The 19,710-nt window shown below is 40.6% G+C and overlaps 1 protein-coding gene across 1 annotated transcript in view; it reads left to right on the top strand.

The window, feature by feature from the left end:
* The window catches only part of LOC128833201 (sodium channel protein type 5 subunit alpha-like), a 327,478-nt gene that overhangs the window by 72,424 nt on the left and 235,344 nt on the right, over positions 1-19,710 (top strand). Inside the window, exons 4-6 of the mRNA XM_054021226.1 lie at positions 3,716-3,803; positions 8,048-8,176; positions 13,978-14,069. Of these exons, the coding sequence (XP_053877201.1) occupies positions 3,716-3,803; positions 8,048-8,176; positions 13,978-14,069 (309 nt within the window). The remainder of the gene's footprint in view (positions 1-3,715; positions 3,804-8,047; positions 8,177-13,977; positions 14,070-19,710) is intronic.

Below are 19,710 nucleotides of genomic sequence, written 5' to 3'. Positions count from 1 at the left end.
CTGAGAAAAGGTCCGTAAAAAGACCCACAGAGATTAGTTTAGGCTCCTATGGGGGAACTGTGGGATAGGGCCTACCAGCAGCAGGGAGATCCCTAAGAAAGAGGTTCTCAAATTGTGGTCCGTTCAGGTGGCCTGTGGATAGTTCCCTCTAAGGTGCGCACCTGGGCGGCCGCGCACAAGAGAATGAAGGGCCACCCACCTAATTACTGGAGCCACACTGATAAATTATGATTGAGTTAAGTTTTTTTTTTATATAGTGCTTTTATCCAAAGTGCTTTACAATAGTTAGCTAACAGTACAAACAATATTTGGAAAGATCATTAAGTGGCCCACTGAGACCCTCAGCAATTTTCAAGAAGATGCCAGAGTCCCTGGGAAAGGGAGGCAGTGAGGGAATCAAGTGGGGGAGGAAGCAAGATAAGAGAAACTCTGCAGGGGTCAGGAGAAGGGGCCAAGAAGTAGAGGACTTCAGTAGAGTCTGAGAGGGGCAGAAGCAGTATTAGTTTGGGTATTTTGGGCTTTTGGGGCTTTTCCCTTCTGCATTTGAGTCAGGTGGCTTTCTGCTCCAGACTGATGGGGTGCCAGTAACGTGATCAATAACAGCACAGGAGAAAGAGTCTCCCTGCTCTAAATTCTGGTGCCCAGACCCACCTTGGCCTGGAACATCCAGAAGCAGCACTTACAGGGAAAGTCCAGTTTTGCCCCTGTGGCCCTGGGGTGGTATATGTTCCATCATTCTTTGGGGGTAGTGCATGTACAGTCTGGTTACATGTAGGAGCTGTGAGGGGATGGAGCATGCTAAGTCACTCTGTGGGCACTGTGAATGCACTGTCTGGTTGGCACATGGGTTAGTGAGAGGACTGAGAAGGCTCACCAGGGACAGAATCTGTGGAGATTTTAGCTGCTAATATCCAAGTCTGTACTAAACATGTGTGACGTGAGATTTTTTTTCCCCCAAAGGCTTATAACTGGGTCAAATTTGGGCAGATTTTCACTGGGATGGAAAAAGGCAGATACCATGAAACACTTCAGCTCAGATGGTTAAAATTTGGCACAGTTGTAAGCAACTGCAAACAGGCTTTTACAATGGCAACCTTAATAAGAGGCAACGCTACCAGCCCCATCTTTTCATACATCATAATGTTTAAGGCCAGAAGAGACCATTAAATCATCTTGTCTGACCTGTATATCCCAGGCCATCACATTTCCCCCAGTTACCCTGTATTGAATCCAATAACTTGTGTTGGACTAAAGCATATTTTCTAGAAAAGCATCCAATCTTCATTTTGAAGACATTACGAGATGAAGAATCCATTACATCTCTTGGTAGTTTTTTCCAATGGTTTATCATCCTCACTGTTAAAAATGTGTGCCTAATTTCTAATTTGAATTGGTCTGGCTTAAGCATTGGTTCTTGTTATGCCTTAATGAGCCCTTTTCTGTAACAGACCTTCACCAGTATCCTTTCTGGGCTTTCTCAGTTAGCACATTGATGCAGTTGCATTCAAGACCCTACTCTTATGAGCAATCTGTAACTCTAAAACAGGGAATGGTATCTTTAATATATAGTGGCAACCCCTCACCCTCAGTTTTTACCCATTGTATCCTTCTTGAACAGGTTATAACCAGTGATTTTAACATTCCAATCATCTCAGCAGGTTTCTGTAATGCCAATTATATAGCCCCTCTTGCTTTTTACTCAGACTCCTAGTAGTAGTACATAAACAACTGAAAAATGTTGTCTTTTCATGTTCATCGTCACATTGGTTCAATTTGTTTGCGACATACTGAGATGTAGTTTGTACCAGAGCTGCTGCCTTCTCCTGTGGTGTTAATTGAATGCCCTCTTGACTGCTCCAGCTAGTCTCAAACCAAGAAGATTAGCGCCCCTTCCCTCTAATAAAGGCATTGCTGGAATGTTGCTTGATTCAGTTTCTTACTCAGTATGGCTACATGGGTATATAAGGGATATATGATATATTTTGGGGCCGAAACAGAGTGATTGCAAATCTTTCCTGGTTTAGGCTTAAACTGAAGATTTTGCTTGTTTGAAAAAGCCTGAAAATCGCTTGCTCTCCATTTTTTTTTCCCATAGAATTTTCACTATAGTTGAAAAGTAATCCACAATTTTCTAGGTGAAGCTCAGTCTTTTTGTACCTGAAAATATTTAACAACCTAATCAAGTTACTTGATAGATAGACACAACCGTTACACTCCAATCTACGCCTGAATTAAGAAAATGAGGCTGGCTCCCAGATACCCTCTTTCAGTCGCTCATCAAGAGCCGTAGGCCCCTGCAGTGGAAAATGTGTTTGGATGAGTTATTCCCTTTGGGTGCAATTACTGGTTTCTAAGTTTGCACATGGGAATACATGGAGCGGTTACTACCTATTTGATCTTGCCATTGCGTATGCAGTTGATCAGAAAACATTCCATTCTGTATTCAGCAGAGATTGTAGTTCCACAAAAGGTTGATTTTCATGTAGCTTAGATACAAACATTTCAGACATACCCTCAAAACTCATGGGAGAGTGCTATTCTATAACATAAAATGATCACAGAACTATGATAAGGGGGAGGTGAAAATGTGTGTATCTTTTCTCAATTAACAAAGGAAATCTCATTCCGATTCTCTTTTTTCTCTTATGTGTATCCCAGGATATCGACAAAATGCCAGATCATTTTCCTATGCCTTCTGTGCTTCCCACATATAGATAATATCAGTAAAATGTGACCCTTTATGGACAAATGAGAATCCCATTACACTTAGTACTTTTCACAGCATGCAGCTTTTGTTTTAAAGAAAGTGATTTAGGAAACACAATTTTCAAACTTGGGAACTCAATTTAGGATGTCTAGTTCCATATTTGGGGTCTCAAATCTGCATCTAGGTGAGTAGAATGCATATTTGAGGCTGAATATTGCTCTTCATTTCCTAATAGAATATTTGGTGCCCTGACTGAGGCAACAATGTTTGTAAATTGGGCCTGTACATGTGCAAAATTACAGTACTGCCATGCAGCTACTAGCCTTTAGGACCCTTCCACACCCAGGGCATGACTCAAAGCCCATTGGAGTGAAGGAAAAGACGTGATCTAGAGCTTGCCCCATTGCCAAGCATGTTCAGATGACCCAATACTAATAGAGCGGGAAGGCGGCAGGTTTGAGGGAGGGCAGCAAGAGCCTGAAGATGAATACATGATTTTCATACAGTTTTCCTACACAATCTCTCCCTATATATTATTGTCTACTGATAGTTTCTTCTTTGTTTCAGGGTACAGCATAAAGTACTGAGACAGAATTAGCAGACGAGTCGTTTCCCTTTTATAGTTTAAAATGCATAAATGCTCCTCTCATACTGAGGTTCCCACCTAAGCACACTGTCACAAACTCCAAACCTTCACATGATTATATGTTTTGGGTGTTGTATTCACTGAATGCTGCACAATCGCGGCATCCATTTTACTGTACAAAATATGCATAAAAGATGTAGGTAATGAAATAAAGCAGGATAGAGCCCAAAGATTTTACTGTGATTAGGTGTCCAGGTATTCCTTCATATATAATTGCACACAACTTCTATGTGTTGATGTTTACGCATGCTACAAAATATGAATGAATCGTCAGATCAAATGTGCAGTGCTTGAAAAAATTAGGGACCTTTTCTGAGGTCTTTTTACACAGTCACGTTTTTCCTTAACTCATATATTTACATTGTTCAGTATGTTTATTATGTGCACTATTTTAACCAACTGTGTGTTCATGGCACAATCGGAGGTTCAATCATGGAATAAATATGTTGAGTAAGTATCTCTGCAGATCGGTATATCCCTTACCTTTAGCTCTTCTATACTCTTTCATTGTAGTCTTCTCATTTTGTTTGCTGTTATCTAATTTTTTCCATTAATATTGACTTCTGTGCAATATTTGTCCTGACAAAATGTTTTGCCAGGTATTTCTCGCCTCTGAAAACTCCCTTAGAAAGTAAGTTAACAATTTTCAGTCTACCAAACTCATACTTTTTGCTAAATGCACCTGCTATGCTACATCTGAATGGAATCATGGTATGATTCGAGCTCCATTTGAAATTGGCCTGCCTTCCTGAGTTTCCATGTAAGGGATTCGGAAGCTGGATACAGTAGAATATATTACTGGACTTCTAATTGAATGATTTCAGAAAATACTTACAGAACATACTTGGTTCAAACCTAAATGCATAATCCAAAGCCCGTTGACATCAATGCAATCTTCTACTGATGTCAGTGGGCTTTGGACCAAGGCCATAATGAAAAGAGCTATGGTACATACAAATAATTTCTAGATATATTTTATGAGAAACCACCAAACCTTTGGAATTCTCTGTGGGGTTGGAATTCTCAAAAAACCCTCAGAGCTTTAACTGTCAGTTCCCTGTTCTGTTTTTTTTTAAAAAGCTAGCTTTAAAGTTAAGTCTGGTAAGTTTGCATTTCCGTAAGTTGTTTGAAAATGTTCCTTATGGAAATAGATACCAGATGCACAAGCTAATCAACATATAGTACATTAAACAATTACTTTGGCTCATTGAACCAATCAGAACAGACTTTTTATTTTTGTCTGACATATGATAAACACAGCCATCTGCTGTTCTCTAGCCTGGTGGCTGGCCTAGTCAGGGCCTTAGGGAGACACAGCAAAGTGCCCGTCTCTTCTTTAGGCTTCCCAAGATCATGCAAGGCACATCTTCTAGAAAAAGAATTGCTTCCCGAAATTACTAACTTTAAGCCAGCTCTGAACCTAACAGCTGATTTGATCATCATAACATCCTAATATCAATATGCATCATGTATTTCAGTATGAGTATACTACCTTACAGCTATGTCTGTGGCTTTCTTCCACACCCCTTCCCACAATGTTGTCTTTTTCCTATTGGAAATTGTTACAAAGTACAGTACTCATCATGTATTTGAAATATTGACATCACGTGGATGCATGAGTCAGTCTACAGGTCTGTACTTTGGAATTTGAATGTTCTAGAGGGAAAAAATAGAGGGCTAGACCCTTCCTTCAGTGAGTAAAATGCAAATAATGTCTTCAGTGCACCAAATAGGCTGTGCAACAAATCATAGTCCAGAACAGAAGCATTCATTGATCATGCAGCATGGAATGAATCCTTCTCTTTCCTTTTCATAAAAAAAATACCTCTCAATCTTTCCTCCTCAAATTCAAAGCACAAACTCAAAAGTAGCTAATTTTGAAGACAAGAATGACCTGATGAACTTAAATTAAAGAATTATTTGTAAAACTAGACCAATAATACACTTTGAGAAGCTAAAATCAATCTGTTTTGCGTTGTTGCCTCAGTGAGGATGCAGAACCCCACAATTACCAAGAGAGCGGTGCTCTGTACATATGTTATAAAGCACCACTTAAAAATAAGTGGAATAAACACTTACATTTTGAAAAAAAGAAATGGATTTAACTTGGCCCCAAAAGATCAGTTAACAGAGTGGCTTCTGTTGTTATAGAAACTCTTGCATTGCTGAAGGACCTCCTCCACATCCATTCAGAATTAGACGATGACTGTGAAATCAAATAAACCAGCTGACATGTTGAACAAAGGAAAGGTCTTTATCATTTTAACGAGTGTATGCACAGCAAAGTTATGTTTTAATTCTTTGTATATGTTTTCACATTTATTAATGAAAACATATGCTTAAAGAGCCCCTGTCAATTGCTTGGCCTGTATTTTGGATACCCGAAGCAGCACCAAAGCTAGAAGCCATGAAGATCTCAGTAAAAGACACACTGCCCCAGTTGGAGCTCTGAGAGAATTCCTCTCCCAAAACTGCAGGGAGGCTCGCAGAAAGAGTGGGCCTGCTAGCTCACACCATTAGAGGGGAGGGGTGCTGGGAGCAATTTGTATAGCCCAAGAGCCATTGAATCAAAATGGAAACCACTTCAAACCCGGGGGTGCGGCAGCACCTGTAGTTCCAGCACGTATGTTATAGGGTGTCTCAAACACTCATGTAATGTCCGACTGAACTCTGCTGGCTGGTGTGGAGGGAGAACGGGGCCATTGACTCTTCAGTGGCTAGCACCTCCAGGGGCCCTGAGAGGGGCTTTAATTGTGCCCAGCTACAGAACTAAGGGCAGTAGTACAAGAAGACTTTGCATCCTGCCTCCCTCTTAGTGCACTCATGAAACAGCTGGGCACAATCTGGCCCTTATTTGCTACACCACCTATTCTTGCAAAACACCAAACCAAACTGTGGTATTTGTGTGTTCATGCAATTTTATATGATGATGTTTCCATTCTTTAGATTATGAGCACCGGGGTAGAATCTTGGCTCTACTGAAGTCACTGGCAAAGCTCCCATTGACTTTAATGGAACCAGGATTTCACCATGAGGGCCTGAGCTAACACCCTTTAGTCAAGTCATGACTCTTGACTTCAGTGGATTTGGGATCAGGTGTGAGCTGGCATTAATGGACTATGCATGTATTTAGTACACACAGACTAGACCAGACAGAGAATCAGCAATCTGGGGAATGAAAATTACACACAAATTGCTATTTCCAGTGAAGAGACCCATGTGGTAGCATATGAGTTGTGAGGCTTTTTCGTGTGTGTCCCATTTTTTTTAAATGGGGGCACACCTACAAAAATCAGAATGAGAATTCTGCCTGGTTATCAAATGCATCTTCACTTCATCAGAGGAGTTAAAAATAAAAATAAGAGGCCAATGGGGGCAGGTGGTAGAGAGGGTTGTTGGTGATGTATTTTTAAAGATTACTATTTATTATTATCTGAGGGTGTGTGTGTGTTAACTTTGGGCATCTCTCTAACACTCACCAATGGAAGAAATGAGGCAGCCCAGTCTGAGATGGTTTGGTCATGTAAAGCACAATCCTGACAACCAGGTGGGCAAAACAATCCAACAGATCAAGAGTGAAGGAAAAAGATGCAGGCAAGCCAGGATCCCATGGTGTTGAGGCACTGCATAAACACATAACAAAGAGATGGCCTCTGCCCTAAAAAGCTTACAATCTAAGTTTTTTTACTGACGTTATTAAACATCCATTTCTTTCTGAAATACTAGAGCGATATAATTTCAGTCCTTTATTAGAAATCGTCCTGAGGGGAAATCCCCAGACCTGACTAATCATAGGGTGAAACCCTGGCTCCATTGAAGCCTATGAGGCCAGGATTTCACCCAGGAACTCTACTGGGTGAAATGGGATCCAGCTCTGAATCTTGTAGCTCTGGTCCCTGGCTACTGTCCATGCAGAATGTCCTCAGTTTTGGTCCAACTATATTTATTGCAAAGGAAAACTCCTGGAATACGTCTATCCATTCTGTCATTCGCAGTGAAGAAGCTGTTGGTAGTACACAACTTACTGTATTAAATAAAAACACACTTCTGCCCCCTTTTTAAATTCCAGCAGGTCCCAAATCAGTACATATAATGCATATTTTCAGTTAGGGCATTACACTGCTATTTAATGCTCGCGACTGGTGTTATTTACCAGACAGTGAAACATCAGGAACTTTGCAGTTGGGAATGTGTCTTTGTAATGACTTAGGTGAAGCTTAGCCATTATTTCATCTATTGAACATTGATATGATCTGGATAGAAAGAGATGAGAGGTATGAATAGAATCTTTCACTTAAATATGAGCTATAACAAGGAATGCTACATAATCCATTCCTTTCCCATTGACTATTGCTGGCGTGCTTCAGAGTCCAGTAAGGTAATGTTTCTAGATAGTTTTCATGCCTCACTCAGTGACTGCAAATTCATCAAGATATGCTGCAATGAAGCCTGCATTCATTATAAGGCTGTCAATGTGCTTCCCCATTTCTCATATGTTCACCGGGTCCACACATGAAGCAGCTCATGAAGGGCCTGATGCCACAGCCATTACTCATATGAGTAATCCTATTGTAATGAGTAGGAATTTCTCATCTGAGTAGGATTGGGCCCAGAGTGAATAAGCTGAGTGTGCCTCAACTTCTTCTCCATTAACTGCTAATGCTCTTGATTTTCTTGGACACTTTACTCCCCAGGTACACTTTCACTGGCATTTACACTTTTGAATCATTGATAAAAATACTGGCAAGAGGATTTTGTATGACAGAATTCACCTTCCTTCGAGATCCATGGAATTGGCTGGATTTCAGTGTCATTGTTATGGCGTAAGTAGCATTCCATTGTTCTTTTTCAAGCGTGTGACATGCAGTGTAACTACTTTTCACCTGTTCTTTTTAGTAACTGTTGTTCACCAGTGTACTAGCACAATACTTCAGCTACAACAAATCTCTATGGAATTGTTCCTGAGTGGTTCTAGAGAAGGAAACTTTTTCCTAGGTTCCAGTACAGATTTTGGCAACTTGCTGGGTGATCTTGAGCAAGTTGTTTAACCTCTCTGTGCCTCAGTTTATCTATCTGTAAATTGGTTATAATAATACCTGGTTTTATGAGACTTAATTAATTCATGTTTGTAGGGTGCTGTAAGATTCTTGGATGGAAAGTGTTATGAGAATGCAAGTGATGAAATACATAAATATATCTGTTTAGTGATAACTGCATTGCAATAAAAATTGAAATGCCTTCTGCTTTGTAATACTTCCATCCCTGAGACAGGCCACAGAGGTAGCTCTGATGTTTGTTATGACTGTCTCCCTCTTGTACACAGAAAATAGTAACTAGTATGCATAATAGGGATTGTTAACAATAAATAACACATTTTAATTAGTAGTTACCTAAAATAAAATAAAAATCCTGTAGAAATCTCACCCGACCCCCAATAACACACCAGAAGCCAGCAAGATAATAACACAATTAAAAAGGAAATAAGAAGTTATGAGTTTTTCCCTGAAAGATGCCCCTGCACTGGTCTGGCATATGTAGAGTGGGGAAGTGCTCAGGAATCTCTGGCCCACAATGGACGTAGTATTGAGAGGAGGTTAGAACATAGCTAAGCTTTGGAATTTGCAACGCTCTCAGGCAATCCTTTTGGTCACTAAGCTAGACTGAGCTGACAAACTCCTTTTCCCCCCTGTAACTTAACCCAATACTTTTTCTATGGGGATTTAGGGACCCCCCCCCCCTGTATTTTTTTGCAGCTAAACAGAAGCTTGTTGCATATACTGGGAACAAGGTTCTCTCACTGCCTCCCACTCCATGCTTGAGTGCCCTTTACGTTGTAAGTCAGTCTACTTTGGGTTCTGGCAATGCAAAGGAGCTGGTGAGCGGATGGATCTGTCCAGCCAAGAATATCTCTGGTCTGGGGGAGCTCTCAGCTGACACAGAGTTACTCATGTCTGACTCTGTGCCCACCTCGCCATCCTGATTGAGTGTAGGCAGTGTGTGTGGTCAGAAAGCGGTGAATTCCACCGATCCCCTGCTGGAACGTGGACCCTTGAGACTGGGGCCCGTGCAGATCATCTCAGAAAGTCAGAACCCACCAATCAGCTCCTTGATACCTTCCCCAACCCTGCTCCAAGCAGATCTCACTGCACAGGAGAATCTGGGCCATTGATTTCAGTGGAATTATACCAGCATAAACCTGGAGTGATGCCCTCGGGAATCAGCCCCAAACTGTATTTTGCAATATCCAATACTCTGTGTTTATTTTGTCAATATATTATTTTCTCTCTTCCTCTCTCCTTCCCCATCCTCTCTCCGCTCTTGGTATCTCTGTATTTTGTTTTCTCTCCCCCTACGCCAACTGGTTTTCTGCTACATTTTTCTGCTGTTTTTTTCCCCATTGAATTTTTGTTCTCTGCCTCCTTTGTTTAAAGTCTCCTTCCAGCAGAATGCAAACGTTGATATTTGAGCTGAACTCCTGACTCATCATATTTGAGTGGATCCAAAATTTGGTAAAATGTGTCCATCCATCCCTGGTCCAGGCACAGCTATGGGGCATTGAAGTTAGTTGCAGGAGTCTTATGGGGACAGGTTTGGGACATAAGTTTCTATTAATATTGCTCAAAAGAACAATATTTAGAGGTGTAAAATAATTACCATTATTTGCTATAAAAATCCTCCCATTGACTTCAGTGGTCTTTGGCTCAGACCTGGTATTAAGACGGCCAGATTCTGACTCTGTAATCCTGAGTTACTCTGAAATCAGCATCTGGGCATGCCTATGATAAGCATTTAAAAATGGTGCACTGAAGAAGAGGCCCCATGTTAGTTGTCTTTTTGCATCAGTTAGTGTGAAATATGTTCCCCCTGTGGTGCTGTGTGTGAACCTTCTTTATTGCATTTAAAAGTAGAGTGGAACAATGCACAGGGGAGGAGTGGTACAGTTCTGCTATCCCCTTCACAGGCATGGAATGTCAGCAAGTAGCAGAAGCAAGGTAGTGTAGTTCCATTGTCCGGGAGGTGGTGGGTGGGGCAAGGAGCTCATGCGGGAGCCTCCAACTCTGGTATATCGTGGAGCTGTGTTATTCAGCAGTTCCCGCTACCCTAGCAGACAAAGGACTTTGAGGATGGGTAAGAGTGGACCAGGAGAGAAGAACGGTAAGAATGGTGGGCCTGCCATGATGCAGAGGCTACCTAGCCTTGAGGCTGCAAAGTGGCTGTGCATCTACTGCACTGCCGCTTCTCAGCTGAGCGGGCGGGGGGTGATATTCTATTCTCACGCTGCATCACAGGACTACTTGAACGGGGTGAAATTCACTCCTGTGCAGAGAGGGCCAGCACAAAACTTGTGCCCCACTTAGTTTACTTGGGACTTAAGCAGATCACAGGCCTTTGGTGGCTCTGGCACTTTGGTGGCACTAGGATGAATTTCACCCACTTGTAAAGAAACTAGGATTTAGCCCATAGAGCCTACAGGACTTTCCCTCTTTGTGATATTGTGCATGTGTTTTAGTTCTTGCAGTGGTATGAATTCTCCTGCCAGTGGCTTCGTAGCACCTGCACAGAAGGCCCCATTGTTCTACAGAGTGTGTTCTCCAGCAAGTGTAGAGATGCCATACTTCCTGTGCACTGTAAATGCAGTCCTTGGGTTTCCTGGGACACTTCTTTCTGCGGCAGAAACAAAGCCCAAGACAGGGAAGATGCTGGCTGCAGCTACACAGAGTAGTAGAAAGTTTCATTACCTCATATCTGTATATAGTGCCTGCTCATAATAAAGAGTTATCTTGAAACCGGTCTGCTTGTAAGTAAGATACTACAGCCTTTGGCAAGAGAATAGTATTTTGCTCCTAGGCGGCATGCCAAATTACTGCCCAAATAAATAAATAATGGAGATATCCCATCTCCTAGAACTGGAAGGGACCTTGAAAGGTCATCGAGTCCAGCCCCCTGCCTTCACTAGCAGGACCAAGTACTGATTTTGCCCCAGATTCCCAAGTGGCCCCCTCAAGGATTGAACTCACAACCCTGGGTTTAGCAGGCCAATGCTCAAACCACTGAGCTATCCCTTTTTTTAATCACTTAAGGCCCCCTAAAATAGAGGGTCTGCAGTGAAAAAGAAACACAGATGAAACAAAATTATTTCAATAACCGGATGCTTCAGAATCAGCTTATACTCCTGTTGGTGCCTATTCTAAGCCATTCTGTATTAACATATTTTAATCAAATGTGTTTTTGACAGAATTGAGGGGTTCAGTTATTGGGTAGGGCTGGAATGCAATAGAAACAATCGTATTCTCCTCCAGTAGGAAACAGTTCTTCAGGCACTCAAGTAGCAGTGAGAGAGTTAAAATTGATTGCAAGACAATCTGAATGTTATGAATCTTGTTTTCCAGGTATATTTAACAGCAGACAGTGAGAGGCATTGGATATTGGGCTCTATTCTGACATGATTTGTACCTTACATAAACGCAATTTACAAATCATTAAAACCAGAATTGTATTGAATCTCAGGTAGCTCTACAGTCTTGTTTGCTTACAGTTGGTATGATACTATTGGTAGTTCTGCCTATGCACCTGGAAGCATGAGCAGTGAATAGTGTGTGAGGATTCGTAATGGGATGGAGAGTGCTGAAATATGCGAGGTTTTTATCCCAGACAAATTCATGGGTGTAAAGCTTTGATGTCCCCAGCCAATATATATAATGTTGGCCTGAGTTAACTGAACAGCTATCAGGAGATAAAATGGTTTTGTTAGCAGATGTTATTGTACAAGTCCCATAGTTTCTTTTAGAGTTAATAGGTCATTACTGTGGAATTACAGTATCTCCCCTCCTGAGCATATAATGGAACTAGTTGTATAGGTCATAGATACAGACAGCATCTATTAGTGCAATAGAACAGTAAGCATTACAGAATGTACACAGGGTCTGTTTTCCACATCGCACGGGAGCATACAATATACAGTACTACAGTGTAGTCCTGTGCACTCACTGGGCTTGCTCTTCAGTTTTTAAATGCCATACTGTGAACAAAAGGCAATGTCACTTGTATCATTTGGTTATATATACTCATCTACAGATTATTAATATGCTCTTACAAATCTGTGGTGATCAAAACCACATCCACGTGCCATTGATCACCACAGATTATAATTTCTGGACATTTGGGGAACTGAATTACATACAGCGAGAAAGAAATTCAAACCAACGTGGAGGCTCTACCACTGGGGATGGAATAGCAGCTGCAGAAGGAAGTTTTCACACCCCCTTCTGCTGCAGAAGGGAGTTTTGGTGTTAGCCCTCATTCGGCTGGAATAGAGAGCTATTGAGGGTGGCTAAGGGAGGAGCTACTGATTAGGCAAATCTGCTTGCTCAATCTCTCCCATGAGACTCTGGTAAAGAGAACCAATGTTACTATTGCAGGTCATAATCTGGATTAGCAAATGTGGAGAGGCTGCTCTGTAATCCCTCCAGAGGTATCTGCACAAAATCCAGTCAGCTTCATCCTTGAAACACAAATTCCATTGGATAGAGGATCTGTGGGAACTAAAATATGCAAATATAATTTCCCATAATCATGCTCGAACCCAAGAGGTTAGAAGGTGAGATGGTCGACAGTCTGCATACACTACGCTAGGTTGGAGGAAATAGCTTGTGAAACAACCCCAAATCAGAGTTCTCCAATTAGTTACCCTAGCAGTAGCATTTACACTCACATTTTACCTCACTTTGCATGAGTATCAGTGACAACATGATGTGCAAGGCTGTAGAGTGTCAGGACCAGGATTTTTTATGACAAGGGCATTACCACAGGATTGAAAGTATAGTCCTCGCTTAAAATCTGCAGTTTCAGGCAATAAATAAATACTTTTCTCATCGTCTCTCGGAGCTCACATCAGTTGTGCAATGTAACAAAGCAATATATGAGAAATAATCCCCTGGAATTATTTACGTTGATATTTCCTCTTGTATTATATGTGATTGATTTAATCTGTTATGTCAGTATTACAGGGAATATTGTAGACTTAATTTTTAAATCTATGATAGGAAATTTATTTTCCTGTTTTTTTTTTTTTTTAAGTTTTCAATAATTCCTGGGGGGATTAAAACTGAAACAAGATGGTATAATATATATAATATGCACGGCTGAGCACTGTTATAACCAACTCCTACGTATAGTTTTAAAGAAATCTATGCCTGATTCGTAAGATTTATGATGTAGGGAACATTTAGCATCCTGTACGATATGATATACTCTGGAAGAATGGCAAATAAGAACAGCCTTATAAAGTGGGTGAACTGTTCATTCAGATGCATTCATTCTTACAAGTGAATGCACTGTTCATTCAATCCAATAGCATGCTCTACTGTATAATTCCAAATAACTGTGATTTAATTCTACAGGTATGTAGGAGAATTTGTGAAACTAGTCAGTGTTGCACCTCTTCGGATTTTCAGGGTATTGAAAGCTTTTAAAACTATTACAGTAATCCCAGGTAAGAAGCCCTGATCCTTGCATATTGGTGCTCAGCTACAAGTGATTCTCTCTCTGTCTCTCCTTGTCCCCTTGACTGTTGTTTTTTGCTGGCGTTTTGTCATTGTCTGTGTGTGACTTTCCCTTGTTACAGATACATAACTGAATTTGTGGACCTGGGCAATGTCTCAGCCTTACGAACGTTCAGAGTTCTTCGGGCGCTGAAAACAATCTCAGTCATTTCAGGTGAAAATCAGGTTAAACACTCAGGCTGCAGTTAAAGCCTACATGCCATTTCCAGTAGCAAATACAAATGACTTAATATAATAGATACTGATTGGGAATGGATGAATGTAGGGAATGTGACCTGTCAATAGAAGATGTTTTTCATATGTTTTTCAATACTGCATTGTGGGCAAAATGAATCACAATTGTTTCCAAAATGACAAAGCTCACTAAAACGAGTACTACTGTATAATAAGCTTTTGTATACAGTGTATCATTAATCATATCCATAAAGTACTCATTCATGAACCATATGAAAATGGCAATGAAGTTCCATTAACGTCTTCAGATTTTTATATTAAAAATGAAAGAATAAATGATGACCTCAAAAATATTTATTAGAACTTCCAAGTGCCTCTGCAGACAAGTCAAAGTTTGTGCTAAAAATTGAACTCATTTTATGGCTGGAAACATAGGTGCCTTAATTCTTCTGGTGCTGTCTTGTTTATATTGGATAGCAACCCTGGCTGAAATTCTGGCCCTGTTGAAGTCAGTGGGAATTTTGGCATTTACTTCAGTAGAGACAGGATCTCTCCCAATTGATATTTCACATTTTCAATGAAACAATCCCAAAGAGAGTCAGTGTTTTGACACAGTTCCATTAGTGAATTAACCCCTTTTCCCATCGCGTTGTTTTAATCAAACTATTTGATCCCATTTTTAGCTGTTATTACTTACTGTGATTAATAATAGTTTCAAATTAGTGATTTATTCAGAGATGAGCCCATTTCAGAGCTAGCTCCATGAAAATACATTCTTGCCAAGTGTTATCTATGGACAGGTCTCATTCAGCCTCAGTGTTTAAAATATACAACCTGCATGGCAAGGTAGAGAAGATCGCAAAAACCGTGCATGGTAGATCCTGTTGATGATTATCCTGAACAGATGTTGGCAATTACATGTTAAATATATTTGAAAAATTAAGAAGACTGCTCAAAATCAAGCATAGTCATTTAAGTGTAGTGAAATTTTTCAGCCCAGTAGATTGTAAACACTTGCACTATGACACTAAAATCAAAATAAATGACCTGGCTTAAATAGGTATGGTCATGCATGTTCTCAGCTATGATAACCAACAGCCACGTAGAGCTTAAAAGTTAGGCATAAATACTGTGGTTAGGCTGCACATATTTTAAGAACACACCTTGTACAATTAGAGCCAGATTCTGCAAATCTTACTCATGCTGAGTAGTGCCTAATTCCAGTCTTAGTGTCATTAAAATCAGTGGAGCTACTTGCAAAGTAAGATAATACTCAGTGTGAGGAAAGATGGTAACATCTGACCTTTATTGAGTAGTTTAAGAGGTCTGAGGCTTCTGAAAACCTGTAGCATTTCTGTTTTGTATTTTATTTGTCATCCTGGAAGGGTAAACCCAAACAAGCAGGAAAGTTCTGTTAAGATCTTTTACAATTAGGGTGTTCACTGTGAAAATGTTTCTGCTGGGGAAAGCCGTGGTTTAACTGCAAGCCGAGCTCCATGATTTACAGATCACATAAGGCAGTAATAGCTAAGCAAAAAAAAAAAAAAAAAACTAACCACCAAAGAGCTCTCTCTCTTTTGCCAGTAATTTGAAGACTAACCTGGAGGGACAGTCATCTCCACAGGATGCCTTTCAGTTTCCATCTTGTCTTCAATCCTGAACCTCTTCAAAGCAGAGCCTACCAATTTTGCTGAGTTATGTGTGGTAATTCTGTGATGTTTTAAGAAATCAGAAAGTGAGCTGAAGCTTGTTTAGATCTCAGACAATAAATAGAAGCTATTTTGTAATGAGAAGAGAGAGAGTACAAGATATTATTTAAAATACACCCAAACCTTTCTGTATTATTAAATACCTGATTGAGCCATTTGTTGGTGAAAGAAGATATCAAAGATAATTTATTAGTGCAATACGCAGTAACACGTGTTCTCTCTTTTCATCCTCTGGATGTAGAGTCAGCTAACCTTCTTATAACTATTTTAATATCATGATACTAGGGGCCGAATACTTTGCTGACGTCACTCCATGGAGTTTTTCCAGCAGGGAATTTGGCCCTTGGATTTTACCATCAAGATTACCTGTGTTTTGAGCATGTAAAATTACACAAATGGAGAGATATGAATGATTGGGCATCTATTTAATTGCTAGTAAAACAGAGATGCAGGAGAGCTCTCGTGCTAGTAGATAATTTCAGGTGAGTTGTCCTTCTTTTTAAAGAAATATTTAGGTAGTTTTAGAAGTCTATTTTGGAGCTCAGTTTGGGTCTTTAATAATAATATAGGATTTTGCCGAGATGAAATATTACCACACCGTTGATTTTAAAACGAAAACTGATGAACAGTAATATCTTAAATGCCATTCTTGGGCTGCATTGTATTTTTGATGCCTTTGTTATTTCTCAGATAAGGAGGGTGATTGCTGGAATTCACTCTCTTTTGCAAAGACCCGAGGTGATTTCCAATCACACTTTTGCATCATCTGGTTATTTATTTACGGAAATACCTGAAATTTGTGAGCTTGGGGAAATTGCTTTCCTGAAATAATGGACCAGATCCTGAGCTGATGTAAGGCTTCTACCCAGCAAAGTGCTCAGGGGCTGATTTTCAGAAACACTCAACATTAGCTTAACTCTGCTTTACTGACACAATGACAGTTTTACTATTGACTTCAGTGGGAGCAGTTAGTTTAATGCTTAGTGCTATTGAAAATCACACCCTTAAGTATGAGCAGCAAAGAGTCCTGTGGCACCTTATAGACTAACAGACATATTGGAGCATGAGCTTTCGTGGTTGAATACCCACTTCGTCGGATGCATGTAGTGGAAATTTCCAGAGGCAGGTATAAGTGTGCAAGCAAGAGTGAGTCAGGCTAGAGATAACGAGGTTAGTTCAATCAGCGGGGATGAGGCCCTCTTCTAGCAGTTGAGGTGTGAACACCCAGGGAAGAGAAACTGCTTTTGTAGTTGGCTAGCCATTCACAGTCTTTGTTTAATCCTGAGCTGATGGTGTCAAATTTGCAGATGAACTGAAGCTCAGCAGTTTCTCTTTGAAGTCTGGTCCTGAAGTTTTTTTGCTGCAGGATGGCTACCTTTAAATCTGCTATTGTGTGGCCAGGGAGGTTGAAGTGTTCTCCTACAGGTTTTTGTATATTGCCATTCCTAATATCTGATTTGTGTCCATTTATCCTTTTACGTAGGGACTGTCCAGCTTGGCCGATGTACATAGCAGAGGGGCATTGTTGGCATATGATGGCATATATTACATTGGTGGATGTGCAGGTGAATGAATCGGTGATGGTGTGGCTGATCTGGTTAGGTCCTGTGATGGTGTTGCTGGTGTAGATATGTGGGCAGAGTTGGCATCGACGTTTGTTGCATGGGTTGGTTCCTGAGTTAGCTGGCCATCCCCAGCTAAAACCTCTCCAACGCATCATCAGTGATCTACAACCTATCCTGGACAATGATCCTTCACTTTCACAGGCCTTGGGTGGCAGGCCAGTCCTCGCCCACAGACAACCCGCCAACCTGAAGCATATTCTCACCAGTAACTACACACCGCACCATAGTAACTCTAACTCAGGAACCAATCCATGCAACAAACCTCGATGCCAACTACATGTATCCGACGAAGTATTCACCCACGAAAGCTCATGCTCCAATACGTCTGTTAGTCTATAAGGTGCCACAGGACTCTTTGCTGCTTTTACAGATCCCGACTAACACGGCTACCCCGCTGATACTTGACACCCTTACGTATGTGTCTATCTGGAGTAGATCCACTGAAGTCAAAGGATCCATTGTGTTCAATCATCTTTTCATTAGATTTCAGTAATATTATGCCATTTACATTTACACTAGCTGAGAATCTGGCCCCAATCAGTCTACATTAAGTACATTCAAGTGCCATTAAAAAAAAAATCCCTTGTCTGTGATTTCCTCATATATATCCATCAACTTCAGATGCCTCACTTTGGAATAAAGTCCCTTAATGTAGGTGATTTTACTTGTTAATTAGAACTTTGGATCTCACTTAAAGTCATGGCAACTAAACATTGTCCGTTTAATTTTAAACTTTAATCCTAAAATTCTTGAGCCAGCCCACTGGACAACTCAATAACACCCATCAATGCCCCATGTTGGGCCTGTTCTAAATCTCACTGAAGTCAACGGAAATCTTTCCATCAACTGCAGTGGACTTCCTATCATGCACTTTATGTGCAGAGAAATCCCTCCAGTCATTGATAATAACTAATAAATACCATAAATTAAACCTGTTCATTGAAAATGGCCAATCTCAGGCTGTGGAACACTATCAGCAGGAGCAAGCTTCATTAGCAGGAGCCCTCAACTGCAGAGGCTGAACAGCAGAGCCTACAGTACGAACACTGGCAGCAGGAGATCTCCGCTTCAATGCTCAGATGTGAGGGAGAAGTGGTGTCAGAGATAAATAAGTTCAAGGTCTCTGGGGCCTGATCCAGCTCCCATTGAAGTTAGCATGAGTCTTTCATTGACTTTGGGAATTGGATAGGGTCCTTAAAGACTGTAAATGACACTTTAGTTATCATTCGGAACTGAATTTATAGGCAGAGCTCAGAGCACAAGTCTTCAGACCTTATGCGTGAAATTTGCCTATGAATGGAGTGACAGCAAAAGACCCTAAGCACCACTTAAATCCCACTTATGTCCCACTTAAGCCCCACTCTAAAGACATGTTACAGGAGATCTTGTTTTGGCCCTCTCCATAAGGTTGAATTTCATCCTTGTAATAGCAACATACTCCACTCAAGAAGCAGGCAGCCAGTGGGAGGCTCCTGGAGGGCAGCAATCAAACTTGGAGGTGGCAAACACATGTTACATGTTAATGTCTTTATATAAGATGAGCCTGGAAAATAATCATACCCTTCTTATTGAGAGATGATCTGCAGAAACACTGACAGTCCTTTACATTTTCCAAGGTAATAAAAAACTGTTAGCTGCAGTGTGTGTCTGTGGCTAATAACATAATACACTCATTGGAGTGTATTCTTTTCTTGCTACATACACGTAACTCAAAGAGACAGTAATGAGAACTATGCATATCTCAGAAGATGAGAATAGACAAAGTGATAGCAATCGTTGCGCAAGTCAAACTCGGTGGTTTGGTTTTGTTTTTCTTTTCTTTTCTTTTTCTCGGAATACGCATGAAAGTGTCTGATGTACAGTAAGTGATTGCCAACATCTGGTATGGATGACGTACACAATAATGCTAATAATCTATTAAATTTCATAGGAGGAATGGATGGTTTTGGGGGATGTGACTGTTTTTCACTGTTTGGTGTTGCTTGCATTTTTAATAGTTTGCAATTTGCTTTTGAATACTTATTATTTGATTAATCTCTGGTGATGTTCTAATGTGTTAACCTCTACTACTATTAACAGTAATGTTTTGGGCCAAATCCAGCTTGTTTACTCCCTCTATCTAGGTACACCATAGCATCTGAACTTAGTGACTCTACCCATGTGAGAAAGGCAAACAGGATTTGGCCATAAAAATGTGGAAATAATTTAGTCATTCAGAAGAATATTTCATTACTTAATCTGCAAGGGCCTGATCCAAAGTCCATTAATGTGAATTGACTAGTGACTT

Source organism: Malaclemys terrapin, chromosome 2 (genome assembly GCF_027887155.1).
Source record: "Malaclemys terrapin pileata isolate rMalTer1 chromosome 2, rMalTer1.hap1, whole genome shotgun sequence".
NCBI lineage: Eukaryota > Metazoa > Chordata > Testudines > Emydidae > Malaclemys > Malaclemys terrapin.
Note: the sequence above shows the minus strand (reverse complement) of the source record. Positions and strands in the feature narration are given on the sequence as shown.